The sequence below is a fragment of the Diabrotica undecimpunctata genome, chromosome 1, assembly GCF_040954645.1.
Source record: "Diabrotica undecimpunctata isolate CICGRU chromosome 1, icDiaUnde3, whole genome shotgun sequence".
NCBI classification, from domain to species: domain Eukaryota; kingdom Metazoa; phylum Arthropoda; class Insecta; order Coleoptera; family Chrysomelidae; genus Diabrotica; species Diabrotica undecimpunctata.
Genome location: NC_092803.1, coordinates 42843912 through 42864565, shown reverse-complemented (window position 1 = coordinate 42864565; position 20654 = coordinate 42843912). Strand labels below are relative to the sequence as shown.

At 34.6% G+C, this 20654-nt stretch overlaps 2 protein-coding genes across 2 annotated transcripts in view; one reads left to right on the top strand and one right to left on the bottom strand.

Annotated features, from left to right (window-relative positions):
* Positions 1-15116, bottom strand: part of LOC140442276 (uncharacterized) — an 81729-nt gene extending 66613 nt beyond the window's left edge. The window contains exons 1-4 of the mRNA XM_072533370.1: positions 14741-15116; positions 11556-11887; positions 7763-7949; positions 3136-3372 (exon numbers count right to left, since the gene is read on the bottom strand). Of these exons, the coding sequence (XP_072389471.1) occupies positions 3136-3372; positions 7763-7949; positions 11556-11887; positions 14741-15101 (1117 nt within the window). The 5' untranslated portion in view covers positions 15102-15116. The remainder of the gene's footprint in view (positions 1-3135; positions 3373-7762; positions 7950-11555; positions 11888-14740) is intronic.
* Positions 15117-15921: 805 nt separating this feature from the next.
* On the top strand, positions 15922-16272 carry LOC140442222 (zinc finger BED domain-containing protein 5-like). The gene has a single exon (XM_072533314.1). It carries the CDS (start codon positions 15922-15924, stop codon positions 16270-16272), a length of 351 nt encoding a protein of 116 aa, XP_072389415.1.
* The last annotated feature ends 4382 nt before the right edge of the window (positions 16273-20654 follow it).

The following is a 20654-nucleotide window of genomic DNA, read 5'->3' as shown; positions in this document are numbered from 1 at the left end:
GTTACGTTTACTCAGTTCGCTTGTATGGCTGGGAAATCTGTAAACTCGAAGTAAATACTTTAAGATACTTGGACGTCTTTAAAAAATGAATTTATAGAAGAAGTCTTCAAAGTACCTTTGACAATTAATATACCCAATGGGAAGAAGTTCTTCTAAGACTAAGTAAAGAAAAAGCTTTGATTTATAATTTAAAAAAGAGAAAAATTTCATACCTTGGCTATGTTATATATGAAAGTTAAGGAAAGCCCTTAAATTTAACTAACGAATGGAAAAGAAAGCAGATAAATACTTCTCTACTCTACGATCTCATTAGAGAATAGAACTACTTCAGGGAAACGACCCTAATTCCTTACTGAGAGAAGTCATGTTCCATCCCCTTTATTTAGTCCTTTATTCCAGTTGACCTCCATGAATTTTGAATCTGATCTGAATATTGCTGAGAATGTCAATTTTGAGACCCCAAAAATTATGCAAAAAAGTTTACTACTCCTCCCTCTAATTTTCCCCCATCGTAGGGTAGGGAGAAATGGAAAAATTTGATTTACCACGAATCTGTATATGTTATGTTTTAAAAAAATGTAACTAAGACCCTAGCTTCTCCTTTGTTACAAAAGACAAAATGTTATTATAAATGATGGTGGTCATGTCAGAATATTTAGTCAGATCGAATGTCAAATCTCTTATTAATACAATTTGATTTTTTTATCCAAACCATTTCTTTAAATTTCCTTTTACGTTAATTAATTTACCTTTCCAAAATTGAAAACATGATCCTCATTCATCACATGCACTAATCACAATGATCATAGAGCCAAGGCCTAAGATTTAAAATTTCTCTTGATATTACTTTTATTAGCAGTTAATCTAAGAAATAGGTTACGTGAGGTCTGACCGACGTAACATTTACCACACGTGCTACACGGCATGGAGTAAACAACATTAGAGCTTTCCATACTTTGTAGTGGAGTCTTTGTTTTGATGTAAAAACTGTTCAAGATTTTAATATTTTTAGTGGCAGTCTTAATTTCTGTATTTTGCTTAAAAATTTTAATTAATACGGTGTTAAAGTTGGTATATATGGCAGATAAAAATAAGATAGGATAGGTAAACCTTCTATCTCCTCTTCTCGTTGTTAAATGATATATACCTGCAGTGTTCTGTTATAATTACAACCAAAAATTAATTTATTTAATAAAACCCTAGGATAACCATTTTCTAGTAAAATTTCTCTTAATTTAGTAAGGTCACAATTTACAAAATTTACAAAAAATAATATGTATTATTGTGCAAAGGTTTCCTGTGCCATTGAGTGCGAAGGACATAATTAGAATCTTGGTGAATTAACAAATAGAAAGGTAAGCAATTGTTTACCTCTCTTTCGTAAGTAAATTGGATACTTTCATTCCAACTATTAAAAATAAATAAAGCATCCGTTTTTTTTCCGATTTAATTTAAATAAAAGATTAAATCTTAATCCTTGGCAAAACATGTGATCGATGAGGATCATGTTTTCATTTTTCAAAAAGTAAGGAAAAAATTTTGGAAAGAGAAATTAATTTACGTAAAAGAGAATTTAAAGTAATGGTTTGGATAAAAAATCAAATTGTATTAATAAGAGATCCAACATTGATAATTTAAGCATAATTTATAATAACATTTTGTCTTATTAATCATACAATTTAAAAGTAACAAAGAAGAAATATAATAATAAAAATTTAAACAACGGTTTGATGGTTTGTTGCATTATCTGTTCGTAATTGATTTTTAATTCATTCTTCTACTAATTTTACCTAGAGATTTTTATGTCTTTTTTATCATTTTGCTATAGATTGTTTTTTTTTTCGTTAATTTCTTTCCCAACCTTCCGAATTATTTTATCAGTCAAACGACATTTGAGTCATATCAAATTAACATATCAAATAATTATTTCTTCAAAATTATAATTAGTAGTGTAGTTTGAAATTGTAATTTGTTTAATTTTTATTTTATTTAAATTTTTCACGTTTATCGAAGTTTTTATATTAATTATTAACCACCAGCAGTAAGTTTTTTTTGTTTGTATTAGTATTATAAAATGTAAACTTTCACTTTTAGATTGTCTTGAGAAAAGAAATAAGATTTCCGAAAGCTTGACTAAGCTTAAAAGTTTTACTTTTAGTCAAAATAAATTGACTGCATTCCCCAAATCCTGACTTCTTTAGAGACAAATAAAAACTGAAATACGAAAGACCAAAAAAAAAAATTGTTTAAAAATACATTGTGAGTAGATAGAGTTGTTGGAACAAAAGACGTTACATTTAATAATCATAAAAAAATTAAAACAAGCAGCTGGTCTTCAAAATTCCAACACATTTACCAAACTGCAAGATCAACAGGGAAACATCATCATTATCATCATAAGTGGCTCGACAATTCGTTGTGGATCTTGGCCTGCTCACAAATAAGTCGCCACTTCTGTCGATTCCTGGCAACTTCCCTCCATCTTCTAACCCTTAGAATCTGTAGGTCTTCTTCCACCAGTAGGATCATCAATCCATCTCATTCGTGGTCGTCCTCTGCTTCTTGTGCCCTCTGGTTTTGAAAATATTTTCCTCATATGCTCTCAGTTTACACTCTTTCCTTAAGTGGTCAATTATTGAGTTTGAATTACCGTAGTCGCAACCTGGATTAAATCATTTTCTCTAATCATAGAGGTTATAAGTACAAAAATCATATTCTGCTCTGATGCGGTTCTGAGCAGAATTAAAGAAAGAAAAATGGTGAGAATCGTCCGAGATAAACTGCTAACAATATAGTAGAAAAAGAAGAGAAATAATTTTATCAGTATATATATATATATATATATATATATATATATATATATATATTATATATATTATATATATTATATATTATATATTATATATATATATATATATATATATATATATATATATATATATATATATATATATATATATATATATATATAACAGACTCGGAGTTAATATATATAATATATTATAGTCTGACCCAAAGTCTGAAACTAGCTCTCAGTATAGAGAGCGATGGCTCTTGGCCTGCACAACTGTAATAGAATTGTTAAACATTTCAGTTTCAAAACCTTACACATGTGAACTAAATAGATATACAGACCAGAAATTACCATATCCATATATTTCATATCGGCCAAGGCATCGTAAGTCAATCCATTCTGGCATTTATCAAAAGTTTCTATGACCTCCTGTCTAAGTTTTTCCTGAACGGCTTGATTTGTACATAACTCATATCCCATTAAGCTTATAAAACCAGAACTAGTGTCAAATCCAGCAAAGAAGAAAATCAGAGCCTGTGCCAGAATATCCTGATTGGTTATTTCAAGTGGTTTATCAACTAAAATAGTAAAACAAAAAATGTTTGAATAAGTGCATAAAATACTTTATATAGGAGTGAAAAAAATGAAAATAGAGCAGCTATATATACTGTAGATCCGCTGGATCTTTGCACATTGTCATCATTCGTAGTATAGGAAATAAACCAAAACATATGAGGCAATGTCTAATATTACAATGGATATTTTTATTTTATTTATTGCATTTTGAAAACTAAGTATAAATTTATAAACGTGATTTTCCAATGTTTGGAAATCTACAGGTTGTCCAAAAAAATCTACAGTAAATAAATATTTAAACCGTAGTAATCACAAATAAAAGTGTTTTCATTGCATAATGGCAAATATATGGGTTATGATATGAATAGAAATCTATTTTGATCATTTTATTTATTCAGTGTTAAATATGCTTTTCAGAATTAATTAATGACTTTGTTTTTACTACTGTTGAGGGGGTTGGTGGATTCACGATCGAAGAGCTTTGAGCCTCTGGAGTAACAGGTATTATTCATACAAAATGACTAAAACTAAGAAATATATTACGAGTTAAGATGCAGGTTACACATGTCAAATTGAAAAAAAAATGTACATACAAAATTAACTCAACAAGTATGAGAGACATGGTGCAGTGTTTTACATGGCTTGCGGACGCGGCAAGTGAATTATGACTTGGGGTAAACGAAGAAAAAACCATTTATATGTTGGTTTTTAAAAAATCCCGAAATATTAAACACAAAATTTAAATTAACAACCATACCTTTGCTTTGAGCAAGTCAAAGACTTCACATATCTTGCATCGCTAGTAAATGCAACAAACAAGAAAAGCGACGAAATAAAAATACCCATAGCAAAAGCAAACAGAACTGTTCACGGGCTCCAGAAACATTTAAAAAATAAAAATATAAAACGTGCAGTGAAGCTCAATATACAGTGAACGGCTAAATTATGGAATATTATCATTATTTCGAGAACCGTAGAGTTTTGAGGGAAATCCCGATACAGGTCTGGAGGGAACAAGACAGCTTGTGACGGTTCAACGGTTACTGCCTACGTGAGGGGGACCTTTTTTTTCGTCTTTATAGAGGGGGACATCTCAGTCCAGGACGCCGCCTGACTAACTTTAGTGTAGGATTCGTTCTTCGTACTCCCAGCGATAGTTCCCGAGGTACTTTAAAATGCCCTCTCTTCGCTAAGTCTACCGCGAACGCCTACCTGCTAAACCAGACCATCCTCTGTCATGCAGCGATATGGAAGCGGAATGGCCGCTGTAAGGCCGGCATTACTTCCGAAGCACTACCTTTATTCATTTATTCTCCATTCATACACATCCACACTCTATTCATCAGCAAGCAGACTCCCTGTCTCGTTCCAGGTAGCGCGTAGAAGACACTCATCGCTCCTAGTTCGGCATCATTCCCAGATGGGCATTTCCTCCTTCCCCACAGTCTGACTTACGCATTCTAACTCATACAGTGTGACCCACTTTTCCAGCTTCACCTTTCAGCATCATTTACTCTTAACTTTAGCGTTGGTCCAGCTGTCTTTTTTCCCCTTGCTTTTTTTTATCTTCTTCTTTTTCAGCCTTAAGTAATTTAACTTTGGACATAGGCCTCCCCCAAATCAAGTGTCTTCTATTTTGCGCCACTTGCTTCCAGTTATGTCCTCCGATCTTCTTAATGTCATCAGCCCATCTCATTTGTGGTCTTCCTCTGTTCTCTTTCCTAACCATGGCTTCCACTGTTGTATTTTGTGGTTCCATCTCTTCCTTTCTTCAGTCGGGCATTGTGTCCTGCGAAGCTCCATTTTAATTTAGCAGCATGTTCTCCTGCGTCTTTTACTTTGGTTTTGTTTCTAATCCATTTGTTTGTTTTTTGTCTATAAGTCTCACCCCGAGCCTTGTTCTTTCCATCGCTCTTTGTGCTTTTACTATTTTATTAATATTGGACTTGGTGAGTGTCCACGTCTGTGAACCATACGTGAGTATAGGGAGGATATACTGATCGTAAATTCTGGTTTTCAAATATTTTATTGCTTTTGCTATTTTAGTGCTTTTAAAGATCCAACTCAGTTTTCCAAATCCTGCGCACTGCCCATAGCGTGGGCAGGATTTTCTTGATCACTGCATGGATATAGCTGTGTATGTTAGTCCAACCTAATTTATTTTCAATCATTCTCTCAATCATTTCTCTCACTGTAACAAAATTCACACCTGTCTCTTTCTTCATTCGGTTCCTTTCCACTATCCATCTGCTGCAATCTAACATCGTATGTGTCACAGTGTCCGAGTATCCACAGTATAGGCATTCATCTGTATCAGCCTTTCCGATCCTATAGCGGTAAGCCCTAAAACACCCGTGTCCTGTGAGCACCTGCGTCAGGAAATAATCCAGTCGCATGTGGCCACAGTCCACTCAATCTCTTATGTTCGGGATCAGCATTTTCGTGCACTGTGCCGCATCTTCCGTGTTGTTCCATTCTTCTTGCCATCTTTCAACTGACCTTTCCCTTTCCTGTCTTCTCTCGGCCACAGTAAGGTTTGGGCCTCTTCTCTCATAAAGCTCTTTTCTTTCAAGCCCCAAAACATGCAACGGAACACATCCAGTGATGGTCCATAAAGCTGCCGCAGACACAGTCCTGTAGGCGCATGCCATTCGCAACAGACTTGTTCTGTCCACTCGTGTCATGAGACTCCTATAGGCCGTTATCTCTACCGCCTCGCTCCAGACTGGTGCCGCGTAGAGGACAATCGACTGTACAACACCGTGTAAGACCCTCTTCCTTTCGGATTTGGGTCCTCCAATGTTCGGCATCACCCTCCCCAACGCAGCCGCACTATTCCCAGCCTTCCGGACCACCTCCCGCACGTGCTCCCCCCATTTTCCATTCTGGTGCAATGTCACTCCTAGATACTTAACTTGTTTCTTGGGTGTTAGACATGCTCCCGCACATTTTAATTCAATATTTTGCCTGTTCCTTGTCTCCTTTAGAATGATGGCTTCGGTTTTTTCTGTCGTAAGTTTCAGTCCGTGCTGCGTCATCCATTTCTTTACGATGCCGCCTGCGTTTCGAACCCGGTATTTGAGATCTGGCTCATCCCGGGCCACTACCAGTACAGGGATCTGTCGGGCCCAAGACAGATCCCTGGGGTACCCCGGCCATCACGTCCACGATCGTGCCCTTTTCCACCATAATCCTTCTCTCGGACAGATACTCCGCCACCACATTCATCAGGTAACCAGGACATTCTCTCTCCTCCATTGCCTTCATTACCTCGTTCCACTGCAACGTATTGAATGCATTCTTAACATCAAACAACAGCAGGGCCGCTCAGCGATGTTCATCCCTTCTGTTGCGCAATGCTTCGAGTACACTCATGATTGCATCAATCGTGCTTTTTTCCTTTACAAAAACCAAATTGCCTTCGAGGTAAACCACCTGACCTCTCAATCATGTCGTCTATGCGTACTCGCAGCATCCTTTCATACAGCTTACTGATGCATGGAAGAAGACAGATGGGGCGATACTTTTCCCTAGCTTTGGGAAGCAGTATTAACCTCGATGTCCTCCGAAGGCTCAGGAAAGGTTTGTGCTTCCAGCAGTGCATTCATGTGTTCTAGAAGTCACGCAGGTTCCACCCGTTCTAGACCCTTCACCGCCTCAGGTGGTATCTGATCTAGTCCGGGGGACCTACGAGTCTTCAGTGAACCCAATGCCCCGATAAGTTCATCCATGGTAAAGGGTACAGCCCGCTCAGCTCCTTCATCCCTCCATACACCATGACATCTGCCGTCCGGAAAGAGCGTTCTTGTTACTTCAAGCTTCTTGTCCATAGGCATTTCGTAAGGAGAATACGCATGGAACTTTTTCATGACGATCTTGTATCCTTGATCCCAGATGTCCTCATCCAGCTTTTCACACAACTCTTTCCAGTGCCTTCTTTTTTCTGTACGGATATTCCTGTACAGTTCCCTCTTTCTTGCGCGGTACTCTTCCAGGGTTGATTCCTGCTCTACCTCTTGCTCTTGTTAACCTTCCTCTAATTGCTATACATACATTTCTTAGTGTCTCGATGTCCGCGTTCCACCAATATGGTATCCTGTTGACATCTTACCACGCGAGGGGGACCTAAAATGACACAGACAGAAGAATAAGAAGGGAAGTTTCCCCTGGCGTGTCCTATATTTTGTATTAGTGTTAGCTCTAGAACAGCTGCAGTAGTTTGAGGCAGCAACACAACTTGTGACGGCCCAACCGTCACATCGTCTATTCTTATAAAATTTTATTCATATTTGTGTTCTTAGTGGTTTTGAATGGTTTTATATTTTAAGGTATTTGTGAATAATGTACTAAAAAAGCTATTAACAGAACATCTATAAAATTTATATAGCTTACCTTCGTTACCATTATTTTTATTTTCGTTCGTTTTATCATCATCAGGTAATTTTTTTCTTGCTTCTAAAAGCATTTGGATCATGTCTGGTCTAGAGATACCTTTTTCTTGTCTAAATTTGATAGTATCGTCTATTATATTTTTTAAAGTTTCTCCAACGTCGACATTAACTATTCGAATATTGAAAAGCTGCAATAGAGATAGAGTTTCTAGGAGATCCATATATTTTTAAAATATATGGTGCCGTACAACAAAATTATAATGTGTTCAATCACAAATTAGTCCATTAATTTATAATCTCACATTAATTTTAATTTCATGAATTTGTATAGTTTCACCGTGTATAATTGTGAAAAATATCGATTAGTAGCTTAATTACAGTTTTTTCAACTTTCTGCAAACTATTACGGAAACTATTAACGAAATGCCTGCAATTATTTGCTCGGTTCAAATTATATTTTCTAGCTTTCAAAAGTCAAAGGTTTTTGTTCTATGCAGAGGGCAATACACTTATTTGATAAATCGCAGCATTTTAGTGAGATTATAAATATAGCTTCGGGACTAGTTTGGGACGCAGTATATTATAAATTTTTACCGCAACAAAAACTAGAGTGTAATCATTCAGTAGTTATCAATAAAAATATATTTTACACCACGACTTCAATATTTTAATTTATCATCACCGATTGAGAAAAATCGGACAAAGGGAATTTAGAGACAATTCGAACTTATAATTACATTCAAATTTGTCCACAATGTATAAAAATGTATTACACCTAAAAATATATTTAATATAGTCTATTTTAGCGTTGCTTAAGTACATCATCACATCAAATTATAGAAAACATACAAACGCTATATACATTTCATCATGATGACTGTGACAATCCGTTCTTTGACTTAGCTTCTTTTACAATATTCTCCCATCCTTTCAAATGTATACTTTTAACTGTTCAGCATCTTAGTCCAAGCATTCCAATGTACTTAATTATATGGTCCTTCATTTTGGATCTGGCTCTTGGTGAATCTATCACTGGTCTCCATTTGCTGATTTTCTTGCTGAGTTTTTGTGCCTTAATAAATATAAGGATATATTCTTTTAAAGTTTCCCTTAATTTATAGCTCATTAATTTAAATCTTTATGTGACAAGTACATTGCTTTAAGTTACATATTGTGTTTATACGGGATTAAGCCACAATTAATTGAAATTAAAATTACATTGTTGATTACCTTAAGTTTAACGTTTCGATTTCCACTCCAGTAAGCCTTTTCAAAAAGTTTATTTAAACATTTTGTTGAAAGAAGGGTATAACCGCCAAGTTGCTGTTGAGGTTATGTTTTCAAAAATTTAAAGTTGACTTGGCCGCGGTCCCATAAACAAACAACCATGCTTTGGCTGTAAATATGTGAGGGTGGATATTATGCCCTATGGAACTTTAAATTCTGATTACTATGTGTGTTTCTGTATTATTTGTATGTGCTTAAACGTTTATGTGTGGACGAGCGTTCATGTATTGTGTTTGTGTGTTGCATATGTATTGTGTATGATGAAAGACGATGTGTCCCTTGTGTGTTGTAGAGATCGAAAAACTGCATCTATAAAATGCCCTATGAATGCAATGCAACAATTTCTATATGGGAGAAACCGCAAGACCGCTAAGTGTCAGGATAAACGAGCATTAAAGATACATCAAAACAGGGACTTCGACAGATCACAGATATGTTAACATGCTTAAGATAATGAACACAGAGTACAACCGAAAGATGCATCAATAATTATGTAAGAAACAGACACTTAAAAGAAAAATCAAAGAAGCAGGCCCCATCCTACTCAATGAAGAAAAATATGTAGCAAACCGTTCACCAGAACATGATAGGGCTTTGGTTGCCAATGCTTAAAGAAGAAGTTAACAATAAGAATATACTAACAATAGCGGATTAAGAAACTCTTAGACACATCGCCTTTAATCATACACAATACATATTCAATACTCAAACACAGTACACGAACGCTTAAGCACATATGAACAATGCAGAAATACACATAATGAGAATTTCAAATTCCATAGGGCATAAAATCCACCTTTACATCTTTACATACAAAGCATGGCTGTTGGCTATGGTACCGCGGTCAAGTCAACTTTCAATTTTTGAGAAGACGTAACCTCAACATTAACTTGATTTTTCATTCTTTTCAACACAATTCTTAATTAATATTTTTAAAAACCGGATATCCGGAATGTAGATCGAAACATTGTAGCATTTTCATTTCATACCATATATAATAAAGCACCGAAAAAGATTCTTAATCTGTTTGCGCCTCTAAGATTGGTAATGTAAACTTTTTAGTCTGTTTATAATAAAAACAAATTGCTATTTCGATTGATCTTGGTTCCTCTTAAAGGTGGGTACACATATGCGAGCCGAACGGTATACGTACAGTACGCGTACAGATCCTTGAAAAATATTCTACATCGTACTAATCGCATACTTATCTCGATCCATGAAAAGCGACAAACCAACAACGAACACACATGTGCGAAATGATTAATTTTATTTATAATTTGGGTACTGATTTATGTTCCTGTTTTTGCTTGTTTAACAAAAATAAAATTATGTACAGTAATCATCGACGTATAAATAAAGATTTTATCTTTATTTATACGTCCATGACAATAATCAGTTTACTGTTTTCTCACGTCTCTCTAGGAAGGAACACGTCATTCACACAATGTCGATTTGATGACACAATAAAAATGTTCGCTGCGTCTAATAAGCGCCGTCCAAACTGAAAGCCGAGCTTCCTTTGAAGTCGTGAAATAAACCGCAACAATTTGGTTCGCGACGAGTCACGATGAAACAGTACGCAAGCGGTTTTTTCTGCCGTACACATTAACGAATATAGCGTTCACAAACGGTTCGCGAACAGTTCTGCTCGCAAATGTGTACCCGCCTTTAGACATTTACGCTGGAAATAAAAAACAGTTTTTCCGCTGATGCGCACAAGAGACCGATTTATCGAGGATGATGCCACTACTCGATGGACCGGCTGCGAAAGCAGTCGATTTCATTGTTGAAGTCATGAAGAATTTTGTCCAGGGCAATTCGCTAGTGTAGCAGTCAAGAAGAACAAATTTGTGTCTGAACGGTGAAACATCGCAGAGAGTTTTAAAAACCGTCAAATTTTCGTTTAATTCGATGACTTTAGGTTAGAAGGAGGTGATTTAATCTCGAAATACTATGTGGCAGTTTTTGTAAACTGAGATAATCACCGGTTTGTTGCTTCCGTGTTTTCGTGTTCAAGTTTTTAATCCCGTGTCAAGAGATCTGATAATAGCGTTTCTGAGGGCTAAGTGGGTCTACATGGTTTTGAGTGGAAAATAAGCAGCCGAGTTTTAAAGAATCATATAGTTATCATCCAGGATAACTTGAGGCCCAGTTTTGGTGTTTGTCAACCTCCATTTTATGGCTTCCATGGGTTGGATCCAGATCGTTTGAAGTTTGTGTGGGACCGTGTTTTTGTATTCAATTCTAAGATTATAAACTTTTTAATAATTTAAAAGAAAATAATTAGCCAAATTTCTTTTAAATAAAGTTAACCTTGATAATTAATTAATATTTCAGAAAAGGTTGAAAGTTCATTTCGACATATGGCAGTTAGTACATCTTCCGTGTAGACATTGGTTGGAAATAACACACAGTGCTGTCACAGGTCAAAAAAATAATATTTCTTAAGTGCGTATATGATTATAAAGATTACATAAATGATTATCCCATATTGATACATCACTTACCTTTGCGATATTCGGAAAGAATAAATTAATAAGCAAACTCACAATTTTTCGAAAATTGTTTAAGTTTGCCAACTTCCCACCATTTATATAAAACTCATTATCTGGATCAGCTAATGAATTTACTTCCAGACCAAACGCTGTGGAAGCTATAACGTCAGTACAGTACTTTGTGGCAACTTCCTTCATTTCTATTTCCACAATGTCTGTGTCCTTACTTAAAAAGTAGTCTGTAACCTTTTGAGAATTCTCATTAATGAGAGGAAACATTAATTTCAGTTTGCTACTCGTAAATGAGGGACTTAGAATTGATCTCATTCTTCTCCATTTCGCCCCTAAAATAGAAAAATGCTTCCGTAAAATAAATAAATACACAGTATAAAAAGCAAGCCGTTTCTTAAATAAATGATGATAAAGAAATGAAGATATAAGAATTGAATACCTACTCAATCAATGAGAAAAAAAAAAATACTGAACCAAATGGAAACATATAAACAGAATGGATGAACATCGATTAACTAAATAACTTAGTTATAAACCAAACGGAAGAAGCTCCATCAAGATATGGAGATTATCTTCCCAAAGAGCGTTATGAAATGACGACTGAGCAAGAAAATTTTGTTGTGTGTAATCCGGCTAGCAACCAGCGCCATATTTGTTTCCAGGTCAAGGCGTTCAGGAGATACGAAATTACAATATCTGCGAAATTATTCTGGAAGATAAAACTTAGCATTATGTAGAAAATTACGTATCGCATCGCAACGTCGAATGTTAGGGGGCTGCTAAAACCAGGTAAACTGTAGATATTAGAAAATAGACTGATCAAGAAGAAGATAGATATATGTGGAATATCTGAGATAAACAATAAATCAGAACAATAAAGGTATAGCAAGACAAATTTAAAAACATGGGTAAAATATGTAAATCAATACCTTCCAGTAAATGATCGAATAATCAAAATAACCCTAAATTCTAGCCAGCATGCACGTTATACAGGTATATATACTAACATTTGAAGTGGAAGAAGACATGGTAGACGAAACATACCACCTGATACATGCAACCATTTTCGATATTCCTAAGAAAGATAATAGGAGATTGGAATGTAAAAATAGAAAAAAAAATAGATGACCATTTGAATGGAACTATAGGTAAGCATGGCTTAGACGAACGAGATGACATAGATTATTGGCTCTTTCATTTCGCCATCGATACGGATCTAAGTATAATGAACACAATGTTTACACATCATCCGCGAACATTATCAACATGGATTTCGCTTAGAGGATGATACAAAAACCAAATAGATTATATTCTTTTTACTAAACGATGCATGGAGAAGCTCAGTAATCAATGTGAAGACAAAATCAGCTGCAAACTGTGGTTCCGGCGACAAAATGTTACAAGCGGAATTACAGTAAGGCAATTACAAATAAAAGACAAAAAATGGTTCCAAAATACCCAAAAAAATTTAGAGAAGCAGTAGCAAAAGCTGACTCATCAACAATATAATCTCCAAAGAAAAAATAGATAAGAAAAAATATTAGATGACTGAAGAGACTCCCAACCATTCCCGGTGCTAGGGTATAAAGGGCCCGCCTGCAAAACTAGCATAGTACTAGCATAGAACTAGCATAGTACTAGCATAGAACTAGCATAGCACTAGTAGGAATTCTATGCGTACACACATAACAATTTTTGTAGAACCCCAGCTCCGAGTGACATGTCTGTTCCAATGGAACAGTGGGACCCATATGTCCGAAGATCAAACCGGTCACACTCCGTAATGGAGTGGTACCTATCTGACCACCAAGCTAAAACCAACCACCCCTCTCCATCCCAGGATATATCGAATGAGGAGGCTTTGTACTGAAAGTTACTTTGGATGCCATAAGTAATGGGACATACTCTGTTTTACTTTATGTAAAAAATACTCTTTCCTGAAACATTTCTTTTGTGGGACACACTTTGTTTTGTAAGAGAGGAAAATTTCTAACTTTTCTATAATTTATTTTTAAAATATGCAAAACAAATCGTGTTTAGATTAAATATGCAATGTTGTTTAAAGTAAGCAAAAATATGCAATATTTACTTTCCATAAATATATTCTAATAGTGGAGGGTGCCAAGACGAGATATGTCAAACTTAAAAAAAATATGGAAGAACACTGACATTACAAAAAATAAAATTATACTTTATTCGAGAAACATTAATTAAAATGGATTAATTAGGATTTAATATTCAGAAACATTAACCTTCAAAAAAGCCGATTCAAAGTGTATAATGGTATTTAAAATATGGGTCTACCGTAGAATGTTGCGAGAACCACGAACCGCACATCGCACAAATAATTCAATACTAGAAGAACTAAAATAATCTGCTATGCAGACGACGCAATAATAATCTCCCAAAGTGAAGATTATTTACAAAGTATGCTGCTCTAATTTAATACAACCGCCAGAAAATTAAATATGTTAATTACCCCAAAAAAGACAAAAAGCATGGGTATAACAGCAAATCTACTAATATGTAAATTTAAGCTGGAAGGTCAGATATAGAACAAGCGATGGAGTTTAAATATCTAGTCATCACACCATTTAGCTACGGCAAGCTTAAAACAGAAGTCGACGATCAAGTGAATGGAACAAACAGAGCTGCAGGTTGCCTGAATGAATCAATATGGAGAAATAAAAATATCGGAAATGAAATACAAGGCATAATTTATAAAACAGTGATCAGACCAAGAATGACGTATACAGCACAGAGACGACAAAAAGAATAATAGAGACAGCAGAGATGAAAATTCTTAAAAAAATCGATGGTAAGGTACTTTGGACAAGGTAGAAGTACATATATATGACGAAGTATGAATACGATGGAGCGACAACTTCCTGGAGGCACATTAAAAAATAGACAGAGTCATGTCTATACAAAGGGAAGAAGAACTAGACTCAGCACAACTATAAATCAAAACAAAAATATATATTGGACATATAATTAGAAGAAGAGAACACAGGCAACGAGTGATAGTTGAAGGCAACGTACTGGACAGAAATAGTCTAACAAATAACATGTCGCCACTACATCGTTACGAAGGAAAAAGTTAGAGAAGGATGTTTATGTGTTCTATAGTCTGTTATTTTAAATTTCTAAAGACACCTATAAGAGTTTTCTTAAAACATTCTTACCTTTTAGTGAAAACAAATTAGTTGCCCACAACGGATCCGCAACTTCATCCGCCATATTTCGATGTTCACTGAAGTGATCGAAGTCCTTGATAGTGATTTGCTTCACCAGATCGACATCTTTTAGTATCAGAGTCGGTATGTTAAACTGATAAGTTCCGTAATATCGACAATCAGGAAATTTTTTATACATCAAACTTAGGATCTCGGCCAAGGTATGTTTTCGAAACATAAAAAACCAGTTGAAGGTAAAAGCTGCATGTAGATCTTCTTGGATTACACCTATTTCTTGCCAAAATGTCAATGGTTTTAGTAGATAGTAGTATATTAAAATTAGAACTAGTATTATCACGAGGATAAACATCGTGAAGAATGCTAAATGCTAAAGTGAAGAATGCTAAAAATCACAAGAAAAAAATTTGTAAAAAACAATGAAGAACTTATTTAAGGTCAAAAAATACGATATTGGAGAGAAATTTTAGAAAAACAGCATAGATACTTACTACTTCTTAGCGCCTGTTACGTGGTTACTTAACCGACACTACATAAAAGCTGTAGAATATCAAAAGTTCTGAAAAGAGTTAAAGGAAAAAATATGTTTAGAATAGTAATTAAAATCGACAAAAATATTTTATTAATATACGTAAATATTTTTATTACATACAATATTTTGATGTGAAAATATAACGATTTAGCCCATATCACATAAACAAAATATTAGCTATCTTTACAAGATACATGGTGTTGACAAAATACACCGACCAACAAAAAGGCTGAATCTAAGGAGAGAACAATGCATTATTTGAAGTAAAATTATGTGCAATAGCTCTTTTGAGCTATTTTTTATCTATGAAAGATAAAAGTGTAAGCTTTTTTGATAGACACAAAGAAGTACATAAAACTAGTATAGCTACATTACAGAGATATTTTAAAACAGATAATGAAAACGCAACACAAGCATCATTCCCGTTAAGTTACAGAATTGCTCATGCTGATGAACACACACGATTGCAGAGAATTTAATCAAACCATGTACTGTAGATATCATCAGTTGCGTACTCGGAGAAGATGCAGCAAAAAAAGTTGCAGAAGTTCAGTGTTCTAATAAGATCATATCTGATCGAATTCATAAGATTTCAGACCACATTGAAGATGAATTAATCTGTAGGTTGAAAGATAGTGAGATGTTTGCTTTGCAACTTGACGAAAGTACATATGTCGCCGGGTTATCAATACTGCTTGTTTTCGTGAGATACCCGTTCAAAGGATCAATTGAAGAAGATTTGTTTCTCTGTACACCCTTGGAGACCAACACAACAGGAGAAGAAATTTTTAAAGTCATTGATAATTATATGACTAAACACCGTATTGACTGGAACAAATGTATTGTTGTGTGCAGCGACGAAGCTGCAGCTATGGTCGGCAAAATAAAAGGAACTGTAACAAGAATAAAGAATATTGTACCAAATTGTAGTAGCAGTTACTGCGTTCTGCATCACCATGCCTTTGTAGCAGAAAAATGCCATCGGCTTTAAAGGAAGTTCTCGATCAAGCCGTACATATTGTTAACCACGTCAACTCCAGTCGAGGCTTTTTAAAAAAGCGCGTGAAGAGGTAGGAAGTCAGCATCAATCACTTTTGCTACACACGGAAGTAAAATGGCTTTCAAAAGGAAAAGTTTTATTAAGATTATTTGAATTGCGCAACGAGCTTAGGATATTCTTTGCTGGACAACCCATTTCTGTATCTGTTAGTACGCTTGTTGAACTATTGCATGATGAGCAATGGTTGATTATATTGGCTCATTTAGCTGATATATTCGATAAACTCAACTTCTAAAACAAAAATTCGAATCAGAAGATTCTAATCTAAATGACTTTTGTATTGCACTTAAAGATGAATATCCCGCAATCGTTGAGAAAGCTATCATGGTTCTACTTCCTTTTGTGATGACTTACCGATGCCAGACTGGTTTTTCAGCTTACGCTTATACCAAAAACAAGTTGAGAAAAAGGCTGGATAAAGCTCCGAATCTTCATATTCAATTGCCAGAAATTAAGCCTAATTTTAATACTATTATAAGAAAATGTGTAGAAAAATTTCATTATTCACATTGAAATAGTTAGTTACTTACTTGTATTTATCTTTGTATAATAAATATTTTGTATTGCTTATAATATTATTTTTCATTCATAATTTCTTCCTTCTTTTACAGTCTTACATGAAAAATATTCAAACTACAAGGTAATTTCTTTATTTATCAAAATAGGGTTCCACAAAAAAAATATCGTCAATTAGGGTTCCGCCAAAAAAAAAAATATCGTCAATTAGGGTTCCGAGACCAAAAAAATTGGGAACCCCTGGTCTAAAGTACCTCCTACTGTAACACTTTTTTTTTGTATTTATATTCAAGAAATTATATTTTAACTCTTATTTGATACCACACGTTTATAAAAATCTTAAATAACAAATTAACAAAAAATTTTAGGAGTCGAGGTCCACACTGAGCGCCAGGTAGCTCGAGGAGCATTGCTGTCATAATATTCGTATTAAGTGACCTCAAAAATCACCACAAGTAATGACTTTCGACTGATTTCGAATAAAAAAGAAAAACAAAAAATTTCAGGTGACGATGTCCACGCTGGGCACCAGATACCTTGGAGATCATCGCCGTTGTAATATTCGTGTTCATCAACCCCAAAAACCCCCGACTAATGACCTTAGCTCCACCCTGGGCACCAGGTAGCTCCAGAACCATCTTAGTTATTATATTCGTGTTCAGCGACCACGAAAACCTCCCGAGTAACAATATTAAACTCACTCCTATCGATATTGTCTTATTTTCAAATTTTTCATTTTCTATGGACCTTTTTGCATTTTTCTTATGCACAAAATGCAATTTTCATCTTACCAACAGGAATTTTGGTCACAAACTTTCCTGACCCCTCCCGAATCGAATGCAAAAAGAGGAGTAACTGTAGAGCAGAGAAAGGAGAGTGTAAGTGTGCGAGTCATAAAATGTACCAGTATTGTACGCCTACTTCCTAGTAGTTTGGTTCACTGTGTATGACACACAACTTAGGTACTTATTTTAAATATAAATTCCTGTTTATATTATAAAGTTGAGCTTCCTTACAATGAATGTTTTAAGAGATATGACTAATTTTATCGCGAAAGAGTAGCCAGTTCCTGTATCTTTATAAATAATAAACTCGTAAACGTTTTGTTTGGGTCACATATTTTTAGTATTATCTGTTTTAATGAACTTTCGTGGATAAAATAACATATAATATACAAGGTGCTTAAAATTGTTTCAACTTTTTTAACTACGTAGATCGCTCTAATATGTTATGACGTTATTAGAAATAACTTCAACTGTTTTTTTAATTTTTATTAATTACTTGCTATCTTCAAATCTAACAATTATTGAGATATTTAGTTTTTAATGTATAAATTAAATTGTTATATGATTTTGATTATTATTGTAGAGAGTCTCGTGGACATTTTAATTGAGAACTCCAAGTTTGGATTTTTACTTCTTTAGATAAAGATGGTAAAAGGTTAAAAATTTACTAATTAAGAACACACAAATAAATATTTTATTAACTTATTATTTATCACTAAAATTGTCAAAATCGCAGCTAGATCATGCCGGGCCTCTGCAGAACGATATCCTCACTTCCGACTCATACCATTGATAATGTTATAAAAATAATTTCCAACAATATGGATGATTTGTAACATATACTATAATATTAAAACATAAAAAATATTCCAATGTAGAATTTAAAAAAATTTACCTAACATAAAATAAAATTTAAAATATATTAAATACTCAAAACTACTCCCTGTTGCTTTAAACATTTATTAGCTCGTTAAATTACAATAGTATCAAACAATATTATATTATATCTGAAGGATCCATGTTTTTTTAACTAACAGTTACCAATACTTTGGTCCAAACTTATGGTACATCCTTTCCTAAATGCAAACAGATCGCAAGTCCAAGAAAAAAAAATTATACAGTAAGCGGTACTGACAACTAGCGCGAAGCTTTGTACTAGGTTTTCTGTATTTTTAAACTTTTAATAATATTATTAAAATTGACTAAAACAATTTTATTATATATGTATTTTTTTTGTAGATTTTAATAAAACTGAAAAAGTTTACATGTTGTATAACGGTCAGTCCTCGTCACGTAAATGGACTCTTTCAATTGTTTACTGTGACTACTATTTCTTAAAAAGCCATATTACATAGTTGCTGATTTAGAAATCTGTTCCAAAGTATAAATATGAAAATTCAACTTAATGTACCGAACTTGCTTATTTCGACGTAGCCCATATAACGGTTGCATCTCGAGACGACGATGATCTCGACTTCGAGAACGTTCCGGATGTATCGATCGGGATGGAATCTAAGCGATAGTGCAAGTGAATAGAGGTGAACTATTCCAGAATATTCTAGTACATAATAACTTGTATATATAAGCAGCGCTTTTAGGAGTTAACGTTAGTTGTTAAGATACTATCGTACTGTAAACTTATAAATAAATATATTTACGTAAATTGGAACCGCTCGTTTTATTTAAAAACGGTACATTAAAATGTTTTACTAATATTTTTGTTCCACGTTAATACAATACGAGTCGAAGTAATCATTGTAAAAATTGGACATTGTATTTATATGAAGTTATTTTAAAATAAGAAGTATCTCAAATAAAAATTTAAACAGATGATTCTGACAGCTTAACACCAAAGTTGTATTCCATAACTCCAGACAGACTTTATGACTATTTTGGATTTTTTTATAGCCCTTTTTCTATCCGCATTGTCGAATAAAGGCCTCTCCCATTTCTCGCCATTCATCCCTGTTGCGTGCTAGGCGTTTCCACATTGGTCCTGCGACTCTTTTGATATCGTCGCTCCAGCGCATTTGAGGTCTTCCTCTTGGTCTCTTCGCATCGTACGGTCGCCAGTTTCCGACTTCTTTGTTCCATCTACCATCTTCGAGACGTTCGTTGTGTCCAGCCCATTTCCATTTTAATTTAGCTGCTTGTTTCGCGGCGTCCTTTATTTTTGTTTTGTTCCGGATTGCTTCGTTCGTTTGCCGATCTATTAGTGAGATACCAAGCATCTGTTGTTCCATGGCTCGCTGAGTTTTTCGAATCTTGTCCATGTTCTTTTTTGTGAATGTCCAAGTTTGAGCTCCGTAAGTGAGAACGGGAAAGATACAAGAATCGAACACTTTTGTTCGAAGGTTTTGGGGTATCTTTTTGTCTTTCAGTATGTATGAGAGTTTTCCAAATGCCATTCTTACTCGTCTGCTTATTTCGGTAGTTTGGTTTTCTTTGTTTACCTTGATATTCTGACCCAGATATATGTATTCTTCTACATGTTCCACTTTTGTTCCTTGGATGGTTATCGTCGGTTGATTATCTTTATTCGACATTAGCTTAGTTTTACTCAGATTCATTTTCAGTCCTTTTTTTATGGATTCCGTATGAAGCTCATCGATCATCGTCTTCAGTTCTTTCCAGCTGTCGGCTATTAGTACTACGTCATCTGCATATCTTAGATGGTTTAAATACTTTCCGTTTATCGATAGTCCCTTCGTTTCCCAATTTAGTGATTTAAGGATGTCTTCAAGTGCGGCAGTAAATAGTTTTGGAGATAAAGTGTATCTTGGATATTAGGAGCTTATTCTAAAGTGACATCGTTGATTTACGGCCCATGAGCCAGTAAATTCTGCTGAGTGTGAGTCCCAGCATATGTGCTTCCTTTTTGTGAATGTTTTTCCAATGTGAGTCTTTTGTCCAGGTGCATACCTAGGTATTTGGCATCTTCTGTTTGGGAAAGTTGCTGATTGTTAAGGATTACTAGTGGACAGGTCACTGCTGGATATCATTTAGCATTCT